The 19,882-nt window shown below is 34.7% G+C and overlaps 2 protein-coding genes across 8 annotated transcripts in view; both read right to left on the bottom strand.

Annotated features, from left to right (window-relative positions):
- Window positions 1-8,920, bottom strand: part of LOC125657895 (uncharacterized) — a 29,589-nt gene extending 20,669 nt beyond the window's left edge. The window contains exon 1 of one of the 6 annotated variants that reach the window (XM_048888801.2): window positions 8,765-8,920. In XM_048888801.2, the coding sequence (XP_048744758.2) occupies window positions 8,765-8,864 (100 nt within the window). In that variant the 5' untranslated portion in view covers window positions 8,865-8,920. Of the gene's footprint in view, window positions 1-1,282; window positions 4,691-8,764 lie in introns of those variants that run through there. The other 5 variants (XM_048888799.2, XM_056149219.1, XM_048888804.2 and 2 more) reach the window with 5 other exon arrangements.
- Window positions 8,921-16,114: 7,194 nt separating this feature from the next.
- The window catches only part of LOC125657636 (antiviral innate immune response receptor RIG-I-like), a 30,037-nt gene continuing 26,269 nt past the window's right edge, over window positions 16,115-19,882 (bottom strand). For both annotated transcript variants that reach the window (XM_048888328.2, XM_056149218.1), the window contains one exon: window positions 16,115-17,719. In XM_048888328.2, coding sequence (XP_048744285.2) covers window positions 17,088-17,719 — 632 coding nt within the window. In that variant the 3' untranslated portion in view covers window positions 16,115-17,087. The remainder of the gene's footprint in view (window positions 17,720-19,882) is intronic.

Genomic DNA, 19,882 nt, shown 5'->3' with positions numbered 1-19,882 from the left:
GCAGTTAATAAAAAGGGATAATAATAATGAATAATTCGAAAATTAACATTTTTTTTTAAAAAAAGAATGTTAACGAAAATAGTATATATTTCATTGTTTCAATTATATTTATCATTGAAAATTCAGTCTTAACAGCAAATATTCAAAACCACAAATCTTATAACAAAATAAAAAAGACAAATGGAAAAAAGAAGACGATATCATTAATACTGATTAAAATAGAGGTGAACATATGAATTACACTCGTTCCTGAAGTAAAAGTTGATGTATTTATTTTTAAATATATTATCCTACATAATTAAGTAAAATATTACTAAGCATTATAGAAGGAAGAACTGAACACATTATTAAACCACTGTCCTGCTTAGGAAGTGTCTGATAACGGAAAAAGGTTTCCCTCAAGCATTTTATGTAAGATAAGAACTAAACCTAATGACAGAAAGAAATGTGAAAGTGTTAAGATAAGCAAATTTTATGGTGTTAACCCCTTGATTGAAAAAATTCTTGTTTCTATTTATGTGAAAATAATAAATAGACCTATACACGGCCTACGTCACAATCAAATGTAAATGCGGAACCACGCGTCCGTTTTCCGAAATGTGGTATTTCAAAGATATCAGTTTGATTTTTTACATGGCGATATGATTGTCCGATATTAATTCCTTCCAAGGCGTTCTTATCAGCTGCGGTCAAATTTTGTACAATGTATTATTTTTTTTTAAAAAGGGGGGAGCTAAAGATGATTCAAGCTTTAGATAAAAATCGGTTGGAGAACAGACAACATTTTGGCGGATGAGGGCGTCCGTGAGATACATTGACTATTCATGTATGTAAAAGTTTTACAATGATCCATGTTCAACATATGGAATTACGCGGGCATCAGAAAGTTGGAGAGACAAGTGGAAAAAGGGGACCAATTCATATTTCCACCAGCATCATAATAATAATACTATTTCTTTTGTGAGGATCCGGGTTAAAGTAGGTCCTCAGTACCCCATGCTTGTCGCAATAGGCGACTAAATGGGACGGTCCTTCGGATGAGACCACAAAAACAGAGGCCCTGTGTCACAGCAGGCGTGGCACGCTAAAAATCCCTACTCAAAGACCGTCGGGGTCGAGCATAGGCCTAAGTTTTGCACCCCCTCACCGGCAATGGTGACGTCTCCATATGGGTAAAAAATTCTCGAGCGTAATAATTGCTAATTCAAAACTACGCAGCTGTTGAAATCAAATTATCATGAACAAATACATGGTAAGCTTGTGTAAAAATAAAAATTCATACTTCGCTGCTCCAGTGACCACAGATGTCGTAGTTATCACAAGCTTCAAAGAACGGCTGCAACTAATTTGTTTTATTTCACCGACCGTCATACATTTTTAATTTTTCCCTCATCCCCTCTCCTGTTTTTAAAAATTATCGGGGCGGCATCTGTATTATGCGATTACAGTGTAGTTCCTTATTGAGATTGCATCTACATAGATCGGCGTAAGTGGTGTACATGTACGTATATCCAATTTATGTACATACAAATGATTCCATGATAAAAGATATTACACACATGCATTAATCATAATAGCAAAACTATCAAAATCCAGTTTGTTACTTTCGTTTTACATTCACATTGTGAATACCATCTTCTAGAATGATTTGTTTTCAGATAAAATATAAAATCTAATTGCAACCCACATGTATCTATAATACTTATAGTTTAACATAGTTCAAATTATTATCCAATGTTGTAAATATACTCAAATTTCACATGTCGTATGAAAATATGATATTAAGGCCAAAATAAAAAATATGTTTGTGTTTCCGGTCGCCCGACCGACCCTAAATATATCCACCGACCCTATATTTTTTTTTCAATTTTCCCATTTCAATGTATCGATGTACGAACTATTACCCGAAATCATTTTGGTACGAGTTAACAATACCGATGACAACAATGGCGGCACATCTATTAGAAGCTGCTTCGGTGTCGGCAATAAAGTTACCTAAATGCCAGTATCAGAACCCCAATTATATTATGACAACTGTCTTGCACAAATCGATATTAAACGACATATTCAAGGCGCAGATTTTAAGGTGGACAGTCGTGCGGACGTGAAGTGAGGGCTAGCACCAAACGGGTCTAGACCCTGTTCGTAGTCGAACATTTTTATTCTTTATCTCACACTTGGATCCAGTAGCAGTTTCTGCGACATATGAAGAAAATTTAATGATCCTTCACTCTTTTCAACCCAAAACGCCCGTGCACTGCGGGGATTTTTTAGGGTCTGTGGACAAGGATTTATCAGTACTTTCTCAGGGGCCGATATTCGGCCCCATTCCCAATCGAAAGTAGGCTCAGATTTTCCCAATTTGCGGGTAAAACTTCCCAAAAATAAAATTTTGAAAAAATTGTGTTTTTTTAAATCGCAAATCGTGCATTCTGTTTCCTGGAACTTCTTTGCATTGTTCATGTCTCTACTGCCTCTGTAGAGAGAGGCTTTTCCTCAATGAGTATTATTTGCACTCCATGCATTTTAATAGACTTGTACACATATCTTTGGACAGTATTATTAGAATTTGCTGATGCGGTCTGACCATGTTAACACTGTGTTGTGTTTCTGTGAAAATTAAAGGTGATGTTGGAATTTAATATATTTTCCCAATTTCAACAAGTTGTCGATTAAATTTTCCCAATAATGAAAAAATGGCGTTTCCCAAAATAGGCTGATAAATCCCTGGTAGAGTGTCGAAATTTGGCCCCATTCCTAATCATGGGCAATGCTGAAAAGTAGATGTTTTTCCCAAAATGATGCCAAAAAATTCCCAAATTGGATGGTTTGATGAGAATATACCATGAGGGGCCATCCAACCTCAGTGTCACTCTGTTGCAAAACATTTGTGACAGTTTTTTCTTTGCTAAAGACCGGAAATGAAAGCTTGTTTAAAGCCAGCCACATTGATAATAAAATATCAAATGGTTAACTTTTTGCTTGTTTTTCTTATTCATTTGTATAAAACAAATTTCCCAATTTCAATCAAATATCGCTATTTTCCCCAAACTTGAAGGCCCTGGCCCCTGGATTCAAGGGGTAAAAAAAATCCTTCACTGGTAACTTGTACAGATTGTTCAAAGCCACGAATCATTTATTCAAAAACGAAATTAACTGAACGTCTAAACTATGTTTATATATTACTTGTAGTATGTCAAAGCATGTAAGTAATTATATTTAAAAGAACTATTTGGTGGAAGTATAGGACTTCCACGAGAATATGTACATGTACAAAGTCACTCAAACCAAGTGCAAGGGTAGTCTTTAACCTAATAAACATTGTATGAACTATATACTATACAATGCCTTTTGTCAAATGTATTGTTGTATGTGGTTGAATATTGTGTTTTGGGTAGAAGTTAAGCTGACACATTGATTACAAACAAATGACAATGTTTATGAATAATAATATATTTATCATAATATGTACCACCTTTAAAAATGCGTACGGTTTCTGCTCCATATAGGATGTCTTACAATTTTGATATGCTAAGACATTTATTGTAAATGTATATCAAAACTCAATCATATATTGTGCATATTGTCAATTAAACATTGTACTCTGAACCAATTTTTTATCCATTAAACTACTTTAACTATCAAATTTTCATTGACGGCACATATTTATTTGAAAAAAAAAAATATTGAAAAAATAAATAAAAAGCCTACCTACCGACCCTCTTTTGAAATCGGAGGCGACCTGAAACAAACATATTAATTTTTTTGGCCTAATGTATAATTCAAGATTTTGGGGGGGGGGGGGGGGGGTGTACTTGTTATAGAGCTTATAGCTTTTAAAATGATGCGTCAACATATGAATTTCTTACGCAAATCCTTTTTCTGAGATAATAATCTGTAAATTAGAAACAATTTATTCAAGGTTTAGTCCATAAAAATTGGAGAAAAAGACCCAATATTGACATCAAATGGCATTTTCAACAGTATTTCTTTTAACATATGTGGGCTCACAAAGTGTACATTATGAAAATAGTTATTCAAATTTATTAAAATAAATGATTACATATCATTAAATAATGGGTATATAGTCTATGTTGCTTATTACAGCCCATTTGTTTTGGAAAATAATAAATATTAAGAAAAATAATAAGGAGGAATACATTTTCATTAATGCTGATTATATGTGGATGGGGTGCGTACTTTTGAGAAGCAATAACAATGAAATTAGCATGTTGACATATATATTTTTCAATGTTTATCTATTACTGGAATATATATCTATCTTATAAAGGCAATTTTTTCATGATTGAGTACATTTAAGGCAGAGTATAGGTCTACCTTAATTTTGTTTGCACACTAACCAAATATATGCGAGGAGGGAGTTTGGTTCTATTATATGTAGCAGTATCAGAATAAGACTTTTTAATTAATGAATTCGTTTCATAGATGTTATGGAGTTAATGATAATAATTAAGGCAAATACACACAGGTCTAGATATTATTGTAATAAATGATCCGGATAGGAAACTAATGAAATTAGATAAATGGAACATATTTTACCTGATTATTAGTACACGTGAACATTTTCTTAGCCTAATGTAAAATAAATTATATCCATATGGCTAAACTAAATGTTCATGTGTTATTCTGTACATGTACGGCTACTTTTGTAACAGTTTCCCTACCCCCCCCCCCCCCCACACACACACACACACATCATAAACGTAACTCCCTATATAACAAAACACAAATAAAAGTGTGAAACATAGGATTAAAATGTTTACTCACTGTCCAAAGTTGTACATGTAGCAAAGTGCGTCTGAAATAACGCCACTGTCCGAAGCCTGGATATTACTGTTTTTAGCGTGATTACATGTACATGCGGGATAATAATAACACCCCCAAACAAATAATAAAAATAAAAATCCGCAAACTTATAAAAGATTGTTAAAAGAAGTGATCAATATGCAACGTAAACTACATGTAATATTGAAACGCACACACATAGGTCAATAGATCTTATTCGTAAGTCAACGGTTGGATCCACCGTGTTTTCGTGTACATTTTAAGACCCCCCCCCCCCCCAAAATATCGGTATGTGCAATAAATGTTTATACAGTTAAAATATTGGGATTGGGTTTATCTTCATATACTTAAATAACAAAGATTAGTAAAGAGGTACTGAATTAATATTACTTTAAAACTGTTGAATGGTTTCATAATTATATAAAAATTTAAAAAATATAAAGAGAGAGAAGGAGACAAACAGAGAGAGGAGAAAGAGATGTACGAGTATACTATATAGGTGTGTGTTTTAATATAGAATTAACATAGACAGATTTAAATATTTACAATATCATAATTAAATTGCACTGAATAGTGTTTTTGTTTCACTTTTATACCTAGAGAACTTTCACGTAAAAGTACATGAAACGTTGTAAAATTGTGATGTTACGTTGCAAAATTGCGACGTCAATAACAAACTGGCCAAAACGATGGGTACTTTGAAGGTCAATAACTACAAAAAATGAAAAGATATCGGAAAAAGGATAACATATTTGAAAAATAGATATTCTTGGTTTCTGTCCCAGAGAATAATATCATGTTCTGACTAAGGGCCATTTTTGGCTATTCGTGGCTCTGGTTCTTTACAACGTTTCATGTACTTTTACGTGAAAGTTCTCTAGGTATAAAAGTGAAACAAAAACACTATTCAGTTCCATTTAATTATAATATTGTACATATTTAAATCTGTGACGGTGAGTCTGTCTATGTTAAATCTATATTAAAACACACACCTATATAGTATACTCATACATCCCTTTCTCCTTTCTCTGTTTGTCTCCTTCCCTCTCTTTATATTTTTTTTTATTTTTAATGACCTTGACCTTAAGGTCAAAATTAAATATTAGTCCAAATATCCAGGCTCGACGAATCTCGCTGAGATTAAGGGGTGCCCAACTCGATAGGCTACTTAGATGTGAAGATATATTGGCCTATCCCGTATTGCTTAATGATTTCTAAAGTTATAGTACAATATATGGGTACCAGACAAAAATTAGGCGTCCACATAACAATACAAAGGACATTGTGTACACACAGGTCACGTGCTACCCACATCAACAAGCTTGATGACGCGACCTCTAATTATAGAATGTACAAAGGATAGAATGTAGGCTACAAGTCTCTGAGCTACCTACAACATTCGTTCGGTTGTTTACGTGTCAACCGATTTGGACATACGTCATCGGGTACCGTTATATTTCGACAATCAGCTATTCCGGTCCATTGCATATTTCATCCGTCAGAAATCAATATATAGAAATACATACAAATATGAATACGAAAAATATATCTAGCAATATTTACAAGATTCATATTTCTAGATATAACTTTTCTATAACTTTAGAAATCATTAAACAATACGGGATAGGCCAATATATCTTCACATCTAAGTAGCCTATCGAGTTGGGCACCCCTTAATCTCAGCGAGATTCGTCGAGGCTGGATATTTGGACTGACGCCTCAGTCCAAATATCCAGCCTCGACGAATCTCGCTGAGATTAGGCACCCCTCGGCTCTCCAATTCTTTTTATGTACTGCGACAACGATTTCAACATGCTTGTCAGTGCCAAGAAAACTGAATGCACGGAGATGAACCATGTGAAGCCAGATATTTATTAAATTCAACAGACTTCATATATAGTGTGATAACGTATAAAGAAAATGTGTGGAAGTAAAGGCGCGGCGCAGACGATGGGTGGATCTCGATTGTATCTGGAGTGGATTGGAGGACTTAGCTTCGTAATTGTTTGATCAAATAACTAAAACTGTTAACTAGTGCATAAATTGAACATATAATCTATTTGAAATCGATTGATGTACGTAGCCCGATTCCGACGATGGCGCGGATCCGGTTTTATTTCAATAATAGTGTTTGAAATAATCATATTTTATTAACTTTGAATAATTACTGGTTTCGTAAAAATACAATGGAACAATCCCCAACTATAATATTTAAATATTACGATTTGTTGTTTTGCACACTCGGTGCCGCCATATTTAATTACCTAATTATATATGCGTGTCACGTAAGCATGGACGCAGCCTTTTGACAAATCAACGATGTATTGCTTTTCCCCCCAACGTTTATAATGATTTATCCCTTATATTAGGATACAATTTGTTTACATAATAGGTAAAGAGGACCAAAAGTTTACTTTAGCATATCTTTTATGGAAAATTTCTAAGAGAAACTATTTATTGGCACTAATGTTGCTTTTCATACCCATGTTTGAAGATTCCATTTCATAATAAGACAATAATTTTTACACTTAAAAATCTTAATTCTGAATTGCACAAAAATGTAAAATTTCGATAATACCCCTCTACCGACTACTGGACCCATTGTATTGTGATGTTTTTAGGGGGAGGGGGTATTTAATTATCATTAATGGTAATTTTACAAAGAGAATAGATTATAATGCATTACAACATATCACGGCAGTATTATCCAGGGACGTCGTAGCATCCCTTTTCAAGGGAGGGGGGTTACAAAATATAAATATTGACAACTACTACGATCTATACAGATAATATTTTTTGAAAGAAAATTTTACAAAAAAAAGGGGTGAGATTATACGCACGACGACCGACGACAAATTTTGAAAAACACTTGTAATCTACATAGTTAGTGAAAGTCAGGAATAATTCAGGGCTTTTCCAACCCCCTTCTCTCCTTACACTCGTCAAATACACCCCCATCTCCTTACAATAATACAAACCCTCCTTTCTTAGAATCGTCTATTAACCAACCAACCACCCCCCTCCTTTTCCTTACACTCGTCTTATACACCCCTTTCTCTTTACACTCGTAAAGAGAAGGCGGTGGTTTAAATCAGACTGCTGAAAATGGATTGACTAACAGTTGGGTATTGGGTGGTGACCCACCACCTAAATTGCCTGGTTTATAATTAGTATCCTTATTATTTGCAATAAGGTGTCTAGCTTTAATACATATAGGCCTACATATGTTATTACATAGAGAAGTGAACTTTGAACTGGTCATTTGTCAAAGTTAGAGATAAATTAAATAATTGTGTAGACATCTCGTTTGATTTTTTTTTAAATTGTCAGAAGCTTATAAGATTTAAAATCATACAAATTATATATATCTCTAACTCTGTCTCACGGTCAAGTAGAAGAAATTTATAATTGGGAAAAGAATATCGTGCGGACGGATAGGAGCTCTAATTATAATTATTGGCACGACAGTCATGCTGATAGACACTTAAAACACAAAACTCTTAAAACTTACTTCAATCCAAACTTCAAAATCCTTAATTGTGTGAGGGGTGACTTAATTCATAGATTCAAACTTAATTACTACTCAGTACTGCATACCACAGAAGAGAGAGAGAAGGGGGTTGGGGGTTAAGCCGATAAATCTTAAAAATCAAACGACTTTGTCATTTTAAAACAAAAAAGACACATTGTCAATAAAATTATTGAACTGTTATCACTTCTCTATGCAATGTACTACTTCACTGGGTTAATTTTAGAGAGCTATTTAATTCGATAGAAAACATCGCAAGTGAAAGTAGCGAGCGCGAGCAGACATAAACAACCTATACTTCACCAGCTCAAATTAAACAAATGTGAATGAAACATTCTAATCTGCAACTCTTAGTGGTAACTTTAAAGTGTATTTTTTACGAATGTTATATTTTCATCATCTTACATGCTTAAACAAACTATGTCTCACCAGTAAAATGTTGGTGAGCATCCGTCGTCGTTCGCTGTTTCACATTGACAAAGGACCCGGATGTAAGATTTTTTTTCCCTATGACCTTTTGACTTAGCATGACGTTAGAGTGTGCAAAACATCTTATACTCACTCACTTTACACGTGAGTAGGAAAAAGATATTCCGGGAAATTGCCCGGAACCTCGTTTTACGTTTCTAGAATAAAACTGGTGTTGTACACATGGGAGTGGTGTTATGGCGAGTATTAAGTGCATATATCACAGGCACTTGTCTCTGTATATAAGTTATGACGTCTGTATACTAATAATAGCATAAGTGCCTGAGGCATATATGAATGAATGGTAATTATAAGGGGAAGGAACGGGAAATATCGAAAACAATTAGCAATTTCCGTTTTAAAAAAAATAAAATGCCTATTTCCCGGATGCTCTTGTTCTGGGGAAAAGTAATATGTTAGATACGCTAGCACCACTAACCACGTGAGCTAATTATAAAGTATTTTTATAAAAATTTAATCACATTGAAGGAAAACAATTTCCAATTTAATAATTAAAAAAAAAAACCCGTCTTGATCTGTAGTAACACATATTGTTATGAATATGGTATTTGACTACCAGAAATGCATATATAGCATTTTGATCTGCACTCTACGTGCAATGTTCAATTAGAACCATTACAAGAATATTCCTTGTTTAACTTTAGTTAATTAGAGATTTCAAGAAAGTAAATCAAAGTTCTATACTTATATACTATATATAGAATAAGCAAGAGTTTTGGCCACAAGGAATTTAAAGTTCAGATCACTGATTGATTGATTCAAGAATTTTTCACTCATATTGAGACATCACCATTGCCGGTGAAGGGCTGCAAAATTAGACCTTTGCACGGCGCTTACGGCCTTTGAGCGGGGATCGAGGGATATTTGCTGTGACCGAAGGACCGTCCCATTTAGTCACCTCTTACGACAAGCAAGGGGTACTGAGGTCCTACCCATGGAACACTGCATTAAATCCATCTTCAGGTTCAAAGCGTCATATATAGTATTTGTTGACTATATCTCATTTATAAACAGATGAAGATGCTCATTCACCACAACACTCATCTTGGTTTTGCTGTTCATCATCAACAGATTTTTAAAAGATCTTTACGAAATGACCTTGAGACACCTTGGTCCAAAAGATCAATAACTGTTGAAATGAAGCTATTTTCATTTATAAGGTATATGTTCTGAGTGACCTTTACCTTTCCAAATTGACCTTGGTCCAAAAACTCCTATCTCAAGGAATAGTTGTGATTAATTTCTGATGAAAGGTTTAGATGTGTGAGCTCTGACAGACAAATATGACAGTGATTATATGATTCTCAGGAAAAAAAATTCAGGAAGCACGAAAATCTATGATAATTATAAGATAGAATACGTTGGCCACCAAAAAGGAAAAAAAAAAGAAAGAAAGAAAAGAAAAATTATAGGTTCACCTTTGTGTCCACTGGTTTTTGATAAATCGTGCATAATATACCGTCTTCAATGTAAGAGACTTTGGATATTTTTACAAAACGCTATTACCATTGTTTAAGACTTTTACATCTTTCATTTTATATGAGTGAAAAATTCTCGAGCGAGACGTTTAGTAAGATACAATCAATCGTCTAAAATGGGTCATTGCTCCATCAATTTGAACAATGAAAAAGGCAATTCGTTTTTTAAGTTTTCTTTAATTATTTGACTATAAAAAAGGGACGAGTGGGTGGAAAGTCGACCCACACACGTTGAAATTTGACTGTTCTCATTTCCACATTCCAACAATTGCTTGGGCGTTTCATTTACAAGCTTTGATAAATATACATACATGTGCTTTAAAACTAATTGGAGTGATTTTATTTTTGTCTTTCCTATCCATCCACTCGCAGGCACCTGACTTATCCATCTGTTTTCCCCGAAATTAATAATTTACTTCCATACGATTTGGTCATTGTTTCAATATAAACAAATGAAATTCTAATGTTCAAATGACAATAAAAGATTGCAAGATTGTAATAAGTTCTTTTGAATTTTGGTAGACCGAGATTGAAAAACAATAAATTGTAGAATAAATAAAAATAAAATTCAATTATTAAATCACAGAAATGAAACAGAGACATCCTTTCACTCCACACTTGAAACAATGAATAATTATGAATGTACAAACAAATAGCAACGCTAGCATCTGATACTTTTTAGAGAAATACTTGCTTGTGTCACAATTCACTACTAAAGTCCTTTAGATCTAGAATGCTTCAGATGATAAGGTTTTTTCTTTTCAAAATCACTGCGTTATACTAAATATTCAAAGTGGCAGAATCTTAGAAAAGGTTCCAAAGATTCAATTTTTACACATACCGGGGTATATCATAACTTTATTTTCAAAGTTTTGAGTCACTTCATTCGCTTGTACCCTGAAATAAACTTTGTTCTGGTTTCCCGCCAACCTGTGCTCAAGATTCCTACATGATGCCAAACTCTGACCGTAAGCCCCGGACTCCTTAACAAATTTCTACCACGCCCTTTATATTCTGCCAGATATTCGCTTCATCTTCTGTAAAGCTGACTCTCATCTTATATAATATGAAAGAATAAATTAAGACTTAGAGTAGGGCAAACATGGACTCCTGGACACCAGAGATGGAATCAGGTGCCTAGGAGGAGTAAGTATCCCCTTTGGACCAGTCACACCCGACATGAGCCCTATATTTTGATTAGGTAAACGGAGTAATCTGTAGTTAAATCAGTGTTCAGAGAACGGCCTCAATTGGTACGAAACATGTCAGACAGCATTTGACCCAATGACATGTTGTATTGGTAATCATTATAACGAAAATAAAATTTGCGAAATGCTGATTTAAATAAGACTGTTGAATCCCTGCAATATCAACTTCTTTGTCAGTGGCTTGCTTCGATTTAAAAACTGATCATACGCATGGCAAGTTCTTGCGTATCGAATCAGTTGATAGACATAAATCACCATATGAAGGTGATAATGGAATATTGTCACATAAATATGGAATTTGACGATGGAGGAACTGAAGTCATCCCGTTTTTCATAAGTTTGCCGTTAACTTCCGTGTTCAATAAAATATCCAAGTATGAAGCAGATTTGGAAGACTGGTGGGTTTTTTCTCGAGTTCACCGAGATAGATCGAATCGACATATGAAAGTTATTATTGTTAGTAGATAAAACGTTGTCGATAAACCTAGTTAAAGGCCACAGCAAGGGATTTTTAAAGAATTTTTTATATACAATTGATCACAAGATATGAATATTTTCTTTTTTAATGAAGAAGAAACTTTCTATGATGTCAAAAAGTCTAGGGTTTAATTCATCGTAAGGAATAGTATGGCAAACTGTTGAAAAGTCATACGTTTTGGTATTGTTGATTTGAGAAGTTTAGCGATTTCAAATCTTTAGAATCAACTTCTGTCGCATGTCGTGGCACAATACGTTTGAAGTTTCTCCTTCACAGCAGTTAACGTTTTCACGAGGAGCAAAAATTGGGGCTTGGTAGAACATTTACTGGATCCAGCAATGTATCTATGCTTGTAAGGGGTTTTGTGAAGTTTAGGAATCCAGGATAGGTACTGCAACTCGTAACTATTTTTCCCATTGACTTGGGACATTAATTTATGTGTTTAGAACTGAAGCATGAATTTGAAGAATTTCATCTTTGAAAGGACAGTTGGAGAATAAATAGGATTACCAAAAGTCGAAATTAATGCCAAGTTCGTTTGCAACACAGTTGTAATAATTAACGAGCCTTACAAAGACAATGTTGTTACAAGCTTTGCAGGCGCGTAGCTACGTTTACGTCAAAACGCCCGGGCGTACACATAACCCCCCCCCCCCCCAAAAAAAAAAAACCCCTATTAAATGCTACAAACATAGGTGAAAAATAAGTGTCTGCAGTATATGCGGTACATTAGTCTCCCTATTGGTACTGATATCTTGTTAGTGCTACACCTTTCCGGGTCTGAACCGTTGTCGTTACGGCATGTTTTTCTCTATTATTGTTCCGGCAAGTTGTGAAACAGGAGTACATATTAACCTGGATATTAATTAACTCAGGCTACGCCACTGCTTTGTACGCTCAGGGACTAGGTCCCTGGTACGCTGAAACCAAAACATATTCCTCGTGTAACCTATCCAATTTTCTCATCACTTCTGGTTTACTAAATTGGTTTTGATTTCTACTTGTGCACTAATTAATTTCTTAAAACTAATAACTTGCAAATAAATTGAAAACCAAGAACTCGAAATAAACAAGAGTCCCATGGGCCACATCGCTCACCTGAGTCACCTTGGCCCTGCCATTATTCAGCTGTTGTGATTTTTTAAGATTGTTTGATCAATCTTTATTCCCATGAAAATGTTGACCCCAAAGGATCAAAACATGACTGAAAATGAATTCACGTAAGAGATGATATGACTAACATGATCTTGCTATTTTGGATAAGAACAAAGTCACAATGTCATAGATTATGGTATGATATGACCTTGTCTTAAAAGATCTACATTTAAAATATGAAAGCTCCATATTTAATAGTTGAGGAGATATAGAATAGGCAAGATTTTATTCAAAACTAGGTCAAACGCTGAAAATAAAATAAAAAACTATTTACAGATAGGGCAGGGGAAATTGATCACGTCCGGTTTTTTTTTTAAAGAAGAAAGGTCAAGGTCACAAGATCAAATACACTTGTATCACATGATCTTGTCATAAAAAAAACCTATATACAATAAGAAAGCCGCATCTAGAATAGTTCTGAAGATATTTAATACCAAGGTCACAAGAAAAGGTCTTGCCATCAGAAATTTATATACAAAATATGAAAAATCTACCTTGAAGAGTTCATGAGATATTTAATAGGTCAGATATCTAAAAGGTTGGTTGGTTGGTTGTATGTTGTTTAACATCCTGCTCGAGAATTTTTCACTCATATGGAGACATTAACATTGCTGCCGAAGGGCTGCAAAATTTACACCTATGCACGTCACTTGTGGCCTTTGAGCAAGTCTTTATCATGCCACGCCTACTTTAACACGGGGCCTTGGTTTCTGTGGTCTTATCGGAAGAATTGCCCCAATTTAGTCGCCTCTTACAGCAAGCAAGATGTCAAGGTCACACTTCACTAAATAACAAGTTCTTACCATAAAGAATCTATATAAAAATATGAAAGCCATCCCTTATATAGTTCTGAAGAAATTGAATAGGTGCTTTTTTTTAAAAGTGGGTAAAAAATTAAAGCTTATGTACAAGGTCTTGTCATTAAGAATCTAAATAAAATTATGAAAGTCTTTTCTAAAATAGTTCAAAGAATATATTTAATAGGTTATATTTTCTTAAAAGTAGGTCACAATCCAAGTTCATGGTCACAAAATCAAAGATCATATGATGTAAGTTTGGATTGATTGATTGAATATTGTTTTACGTCCCTCTCGAGAATATTTCACTCGAATGGAGACGTCACCACTGCCGGCGAAGGGCTGCAAAAGTTTGGTCTATGCTCAGCACTTATGGCCTTTGAGCAGGGAGGGATATTTATCGTGCCACACCTGCTGCGACACGGGACCTCGGTTTTTTGCGGTCTCGTCCGAAGGACCGCCCCATTTAGTCGTCTCTTACAAGCAAGGGGGTACTCAGAAGACATATTCTAACCCGGATCCCCACGGGATCAAAGATCATATGAAATGAAAGGGCTTACCATAAAGAAATATCTACAAGATATGAAAGATCTGCCTTAAAAGTTTTTTGAATGACCCCAATCTATTTCTGCATTTTCGTGATTATCTCCCCTTGCAAAAAAGCGTTGCCATTCATTAGAATAAACTTGAATCCCCTTCACCCAAGAATGTTTTTTGCGTTGGTTGAAATTGGTCCAGTGGTTCTGGAGAAGAAATAAGAAATATGGAAAGTTTACAGACGATCAGTGATCAGAAAAGCTCTGAGCTTTCAGCTCAGGTGAGCTAAAATCCTTGCTAATCTAAAGAACTTACAACCTACCAACAAAATATGCTTATCAGCAAGGAATAAACTCATGTCTGCCTACCTGTATCCTGTTCAGTACCTGTCCTACATCTAACTGGACATAATCACATCTAACTGGACATATTCACATCTAACTGGACATAATCACTAAATTTAGAACATGTAGGAACTGTAAACGTGACCCTCGACTGATGTCGTTACCATACCCAATCTGACCAGGAACAATCATGGTGGAGATATACAGTGCTATACAGTGGGCGGTCTGCCCAGTAGAGGTCCTAGCTGCTACACTAGGTTTGCTGCGGCAAGGTGTCAAACTGGGAAGGGCTTTTTGAAGACAGCTGTGGCAATTCTTTGGTCAATCAAGCCTCGAAATAATTGGGGAGATGGGTCTTCCTGAAGACTGCCTGTCAGATTACAGATGCCTAAACCGTTCACTTATATGCTCGTATTAAAATTGACTCACCCCACGATACCCCGTTCGTAACAAAATCAAATCATATACAACTAAACAGCAAAACATAAGAAACTGAATGAACTTCATTACTGTATTCAATAAATCAATATTACTTTTCCTAATCTGATGAACAGCCGAAAGAGTGCAAACAAGATTCGCTGGAGAAAACGTGTCCTTCCATTTGCATGGATATTTAAAGAATGACAACAAAACTGCATCAGCTTCATTAAAAAGATGTATGAATTTTCATGTATCAGTGGGGATCTTTCAGCTGTTTTTGTCATTTTGGTAAGAATAGGCACATTTGACTTTAGCAGCAAATGCCCCTTCTCTTTTTCTTCCTGCAATGTACATGGCTCCATGCGGAGTATAGTCGTGCTGGGATAAAAGGTTGAAATCTTGCGGTGAAAGGCTCTTGTGATTAAAACAGGATAAAAACTATGTCTCTATCTATGGTGTCATTTGTTCACCATAAATAGAGACATACTAAAGTCTCAAGTGAATCAGCGTGCATGATGCATTGTGGCAAGGACTTTAAGCCAACACCTGTCAACTATGAATCTACACATTAGAATGCTTGAATATTATAAAATCTAATCAGTAAATCTAGATAAGAAAAATTTCTTAAAGATTATATATGCATATACTACCATGCAAGTTATTTGACAAGGGGAGATGACTCTTAAATCAATACTGAGAGTTTATCAAAACTTTTTAAATATACATGTATTATATTCAAATATACATGTGAAACAGTATTTGGTATTTTCAACAGATATACAACTTCACATTAATTGTTTATCTGCTGAAAATAGCCATTATCTTTTCTTTAGGTATATGTTAGGGATGGAATACCGTAATGACCACTTTCAATACAATAAAGCATTTAATAAATTACATGTCCGGCATTTCAAAACAAAAACTCACCATGATAGCTTTAATTGACCAGGCAGGTTCGGAGACATGTGGACGATTACTTTCATGTATTATTGATCACAGGGATGTGACTGAATTCCTCAGAAATCAGAGGAAAACTGGTCGAAAATGGAGGAAAACACCTCACCCTACCTGGAAAAATATCATTTTCTGCCACTTTAGATCAAATCCAGTGTTTAATTTTTTCGAAAATTGAGCAAATCAGAGGATTTCCTCTGCAAAGAGGAAAATTCACACCCCTGTGATCAAGTGAAAAGGCTATCATTATCTGTACAAAATACTACATGTACATATATCACACAATAAATTCATTAAATAATATAACCAGCATGCGTATCATTGTGTTAGTAGCACAATGTTACTTTTCATCACAGATCATACAAGCATTTACAGGAATTAATGTTACATTTCATCACAGATCATACAAGTATTTACAGGAATTGAGGTTTGATTTATAAATAAAATAAATAACTTGAGCTATCAACATCTGAGAACATTCACACAACATGATATTGAAAAACATTTCCACAAAATTATTAGCAGACTTGTAAATATTGTTTGTTACAATTTCACTCAGATAGAATGTACATTTCTTTATAATTTATTCATTTATCATTATATCATTTCATTCATTTATAATTAAACACGTGGTAATTCACAAAACATTCATTATGCAAATCCGTGGCCTTATTTCTACATAAACAACAAATTTCGACAAAACTGCGACACACTTATACATGTACATCAATAGAATTCTGAAAAGCAAAAAGCTCTTGCAATAGTTCTTATGTAATAAGCCACATGCATTAATTGTCTTGTACACATGGTAATTGTTTGATAATTGTTTAAAGCAAAGCTTGTATTACATGAATATAAAGCTCGTAATCGTGTTTTAGTACACTTCTAAATCTTATTCAACATATTTTTCTCCTTGGATTCTCTTTTCAAGGTCAGGAAGAGTCAGAGGAGGTACAAAAAATGGAGCTTGTTTCCACTTCTTTTTTGTGACACCATTTCCAGCGCTATCAATCATGATCAAGTATTCACATTTCAGAATGCAGAATTGTGCCCCCTTGTAGATAGTGATGTTTCCTAATGGATTTCCACAGTTTTTACAAAACAACTTCCCGGCTCCGACGCTCATATTTTGATCTTCGTAGTCGGGAACAGAGGACTCCACATTTACATTCTCCATGATGTCCTCATTAATGGCTGCATGATGAGCGTTCTCAATCTTTTTTATATCAGTAGACATGCAAATGAAGTTTCTGCACGGATTGCACGTTATTTTGAACTCGCCCAGATTCGCCTGGACAGCCTTCCTGTTTTTGAGGGCTATGTCCCTTGCGATCTTGGCCTCACGCTGGATTTCTCTCACCCTCCTGAGGACTGCGTCATTGCTCCACCTCAGCTCATCCCGGAGGCTGGCTATGGCTTTGTTCATCATGACTTCTCGGATCTGATTAAGCTCCTCCTTCTTCACCGTGTTGCTATCCTCTGACGCTAAAACAACATACTTGCTGTCTTCTGCTCTTCCTCTTCCTGAAGTTTTAAAAAATATCAATTATTCATTCAACAATATCTCTCTCTTAACATTTCACCTTAGATTCTGACGTTTGGTATTTAGATACAGTATTATTTTGTTTTGTTTTATAGTCAATAAAGAATTTTCTAACTCGTATTGAGACATCATCAGCAGTAGGTAAAGTGCCACAAATTTTGACTTGTAAAAGTTGTTATTTACAAGTAAAAAATTTCGTTTGAGCTTTCCAATCAGGTGAGCTAAAACAAGTTTCTCTGGCATGCTGCATCTATTGAAAAGGTATTGCATGAAATTTTTTCCCCATAATTTATATTTGTTAATTGTAAATGAGGTAACTCTTTTATTATAAGTATTTATGTAAACTTTCAGAAGGTTTTAATAAAACTGAAAGTATTACTTTGATTATTAAATAATTATTGAATGCATACTCATTTATATGTGCAATTGTTTAAAGATAATAGTGTCAATTTAATAGTAAGTAATGTACAGCTATTTTTTTTATAAAAATAAAAATTCCATTGCTTATTCTATATAAACATGTACATAAGAAAGAAAAGGTAACTCTTTTTACCAGGGCTGTCGCTGTCCTTTTTGGTACAGGGTCCGGGTCCTATTAGATTGGGAAAATTATCAATGTTTTGAGTCAAATTGGGAAATTTTACTTTTTAGGCCTTGACGAAAATGCGTGAGAAATTATAAGTAAAAACGAAACTAAGGCCTAAAAAATTAATTACTTGGTTCTCAGGCCCACCCGTATCTCTTTTAACAATGCGCATTACCCATTCTTATCATTAAATGAATAAAATAAAATTTCTCTCATGCACTCGTAAGGTGCTAAAAAAAATCCGGAAACCCCAACTGCATTTTAGAGACTCCCGTCAGTAAAATGTTTGACAAACGTCTGGATGATACAGACACGTGCAATCAAATCACGCCATGGTTTGAGTAATGGTGGCCCCCATATGTAACCCGTGTTGTCGCCTTTGCCATGACATTTTGTCTAAAAAACAAAGACGGGCGATTTTAGGAGAACGTTTTGGGATTTACGATCAACTTCTAGAGATAATCGATAATGTACCTCACCCAAATGACGATAAAGGATTGAACAAACTCTGCAAAATATAGTACCGTATCAAAACGAAAGTAGAAATGCTGAAATCTGAATGACATGTTTTGATACGTGATTTATGCCTTAAACACAAAGATGACATAGACTTACAGCAATTATGCACACTTCAATAAAAAATAAGATTGTTGTTTTCATCTGTCAACTCCATTTTGTAAACATACACATGTAACAAAATTATAACGCATTATCTGATTCACTGGATTTTGACACAATCTGAACAAACTGGTATATATTGTATATGTTCCCTCCAATATGCTTTTACTGTGCAGATAGCACAGTTGAGCAAATTGAAGGGGCTTACAGTACCCGCAACGTTATTCTTGACATGATAAACGATAGAACACGATACGATAGGATACACGCACGATACGATAGGATACATGCACGATACGATAGGATACACGGTAAACCTGATAAACGCAAAACCTGATAAACGAACTTCACCATAGACCTGATAAACGCAAAACACGATAAACGATCTTCACGATAAACGGAAAACCTGATAAAAATGTTGTAAATTTAGAAACAATTTAGACAGAACAAAAGTTTGATACGTATAAAATAATTACATTATGTTGATAATAATATTGAAGGATTTCAATACTCAATATATACCTAAAGCATATAATTTATTTATCCACGGTTGTACAGTACGTTTTTTTTGTTGTTGTTTTTTTAAAAATTCTATTTATGTTTTTTTTTAACGTCATTACAGCTAAAATCCGGAAGCTAAACTATATACGGTATTGAATTCATTATTTGATGTCTATATAAATTTTCTCAGCCAATGACTCTAAAACGTATATTGTCACCTTGAATGTTTAATATATGAATCATACAGGGAGTGATTGATTTTTATCTTGCTTAACGTCTCGCTCGAGAATATTTCACTTATATGGAGATGTAACCATGACCGGTGAAGAGCTTTTAAATTTAGGCTTATGCTCGGCAATTACGGCCATTGAGCAGTGAGGGTTTTTTAGCGTGCCACACCTACCGTGTCACAGGGCGTCTGTTTTTAAGGTCATCTCCG

The sequence above is a fragment of the Ostrea edulis genome, chromosome 9 (assembly GCF_947568905.1).
Source record: "Ostrea edulis chromosome 9, xbOstEdul1.1, whole genome shotgun sequence".
NCBI classification, from domain to species: domain Eukaryota; kingdom Metazoa; phylum Mollusca; class Bivalvia; order Ostreida; family Ostreidae; genus Ostrea; species Ostrea edulis.
The sequence above is the reverse complement of the archived record's forward strand: the minus strand, read 5'-3'. Positions and strand labels throughout refer to the sequence as shown.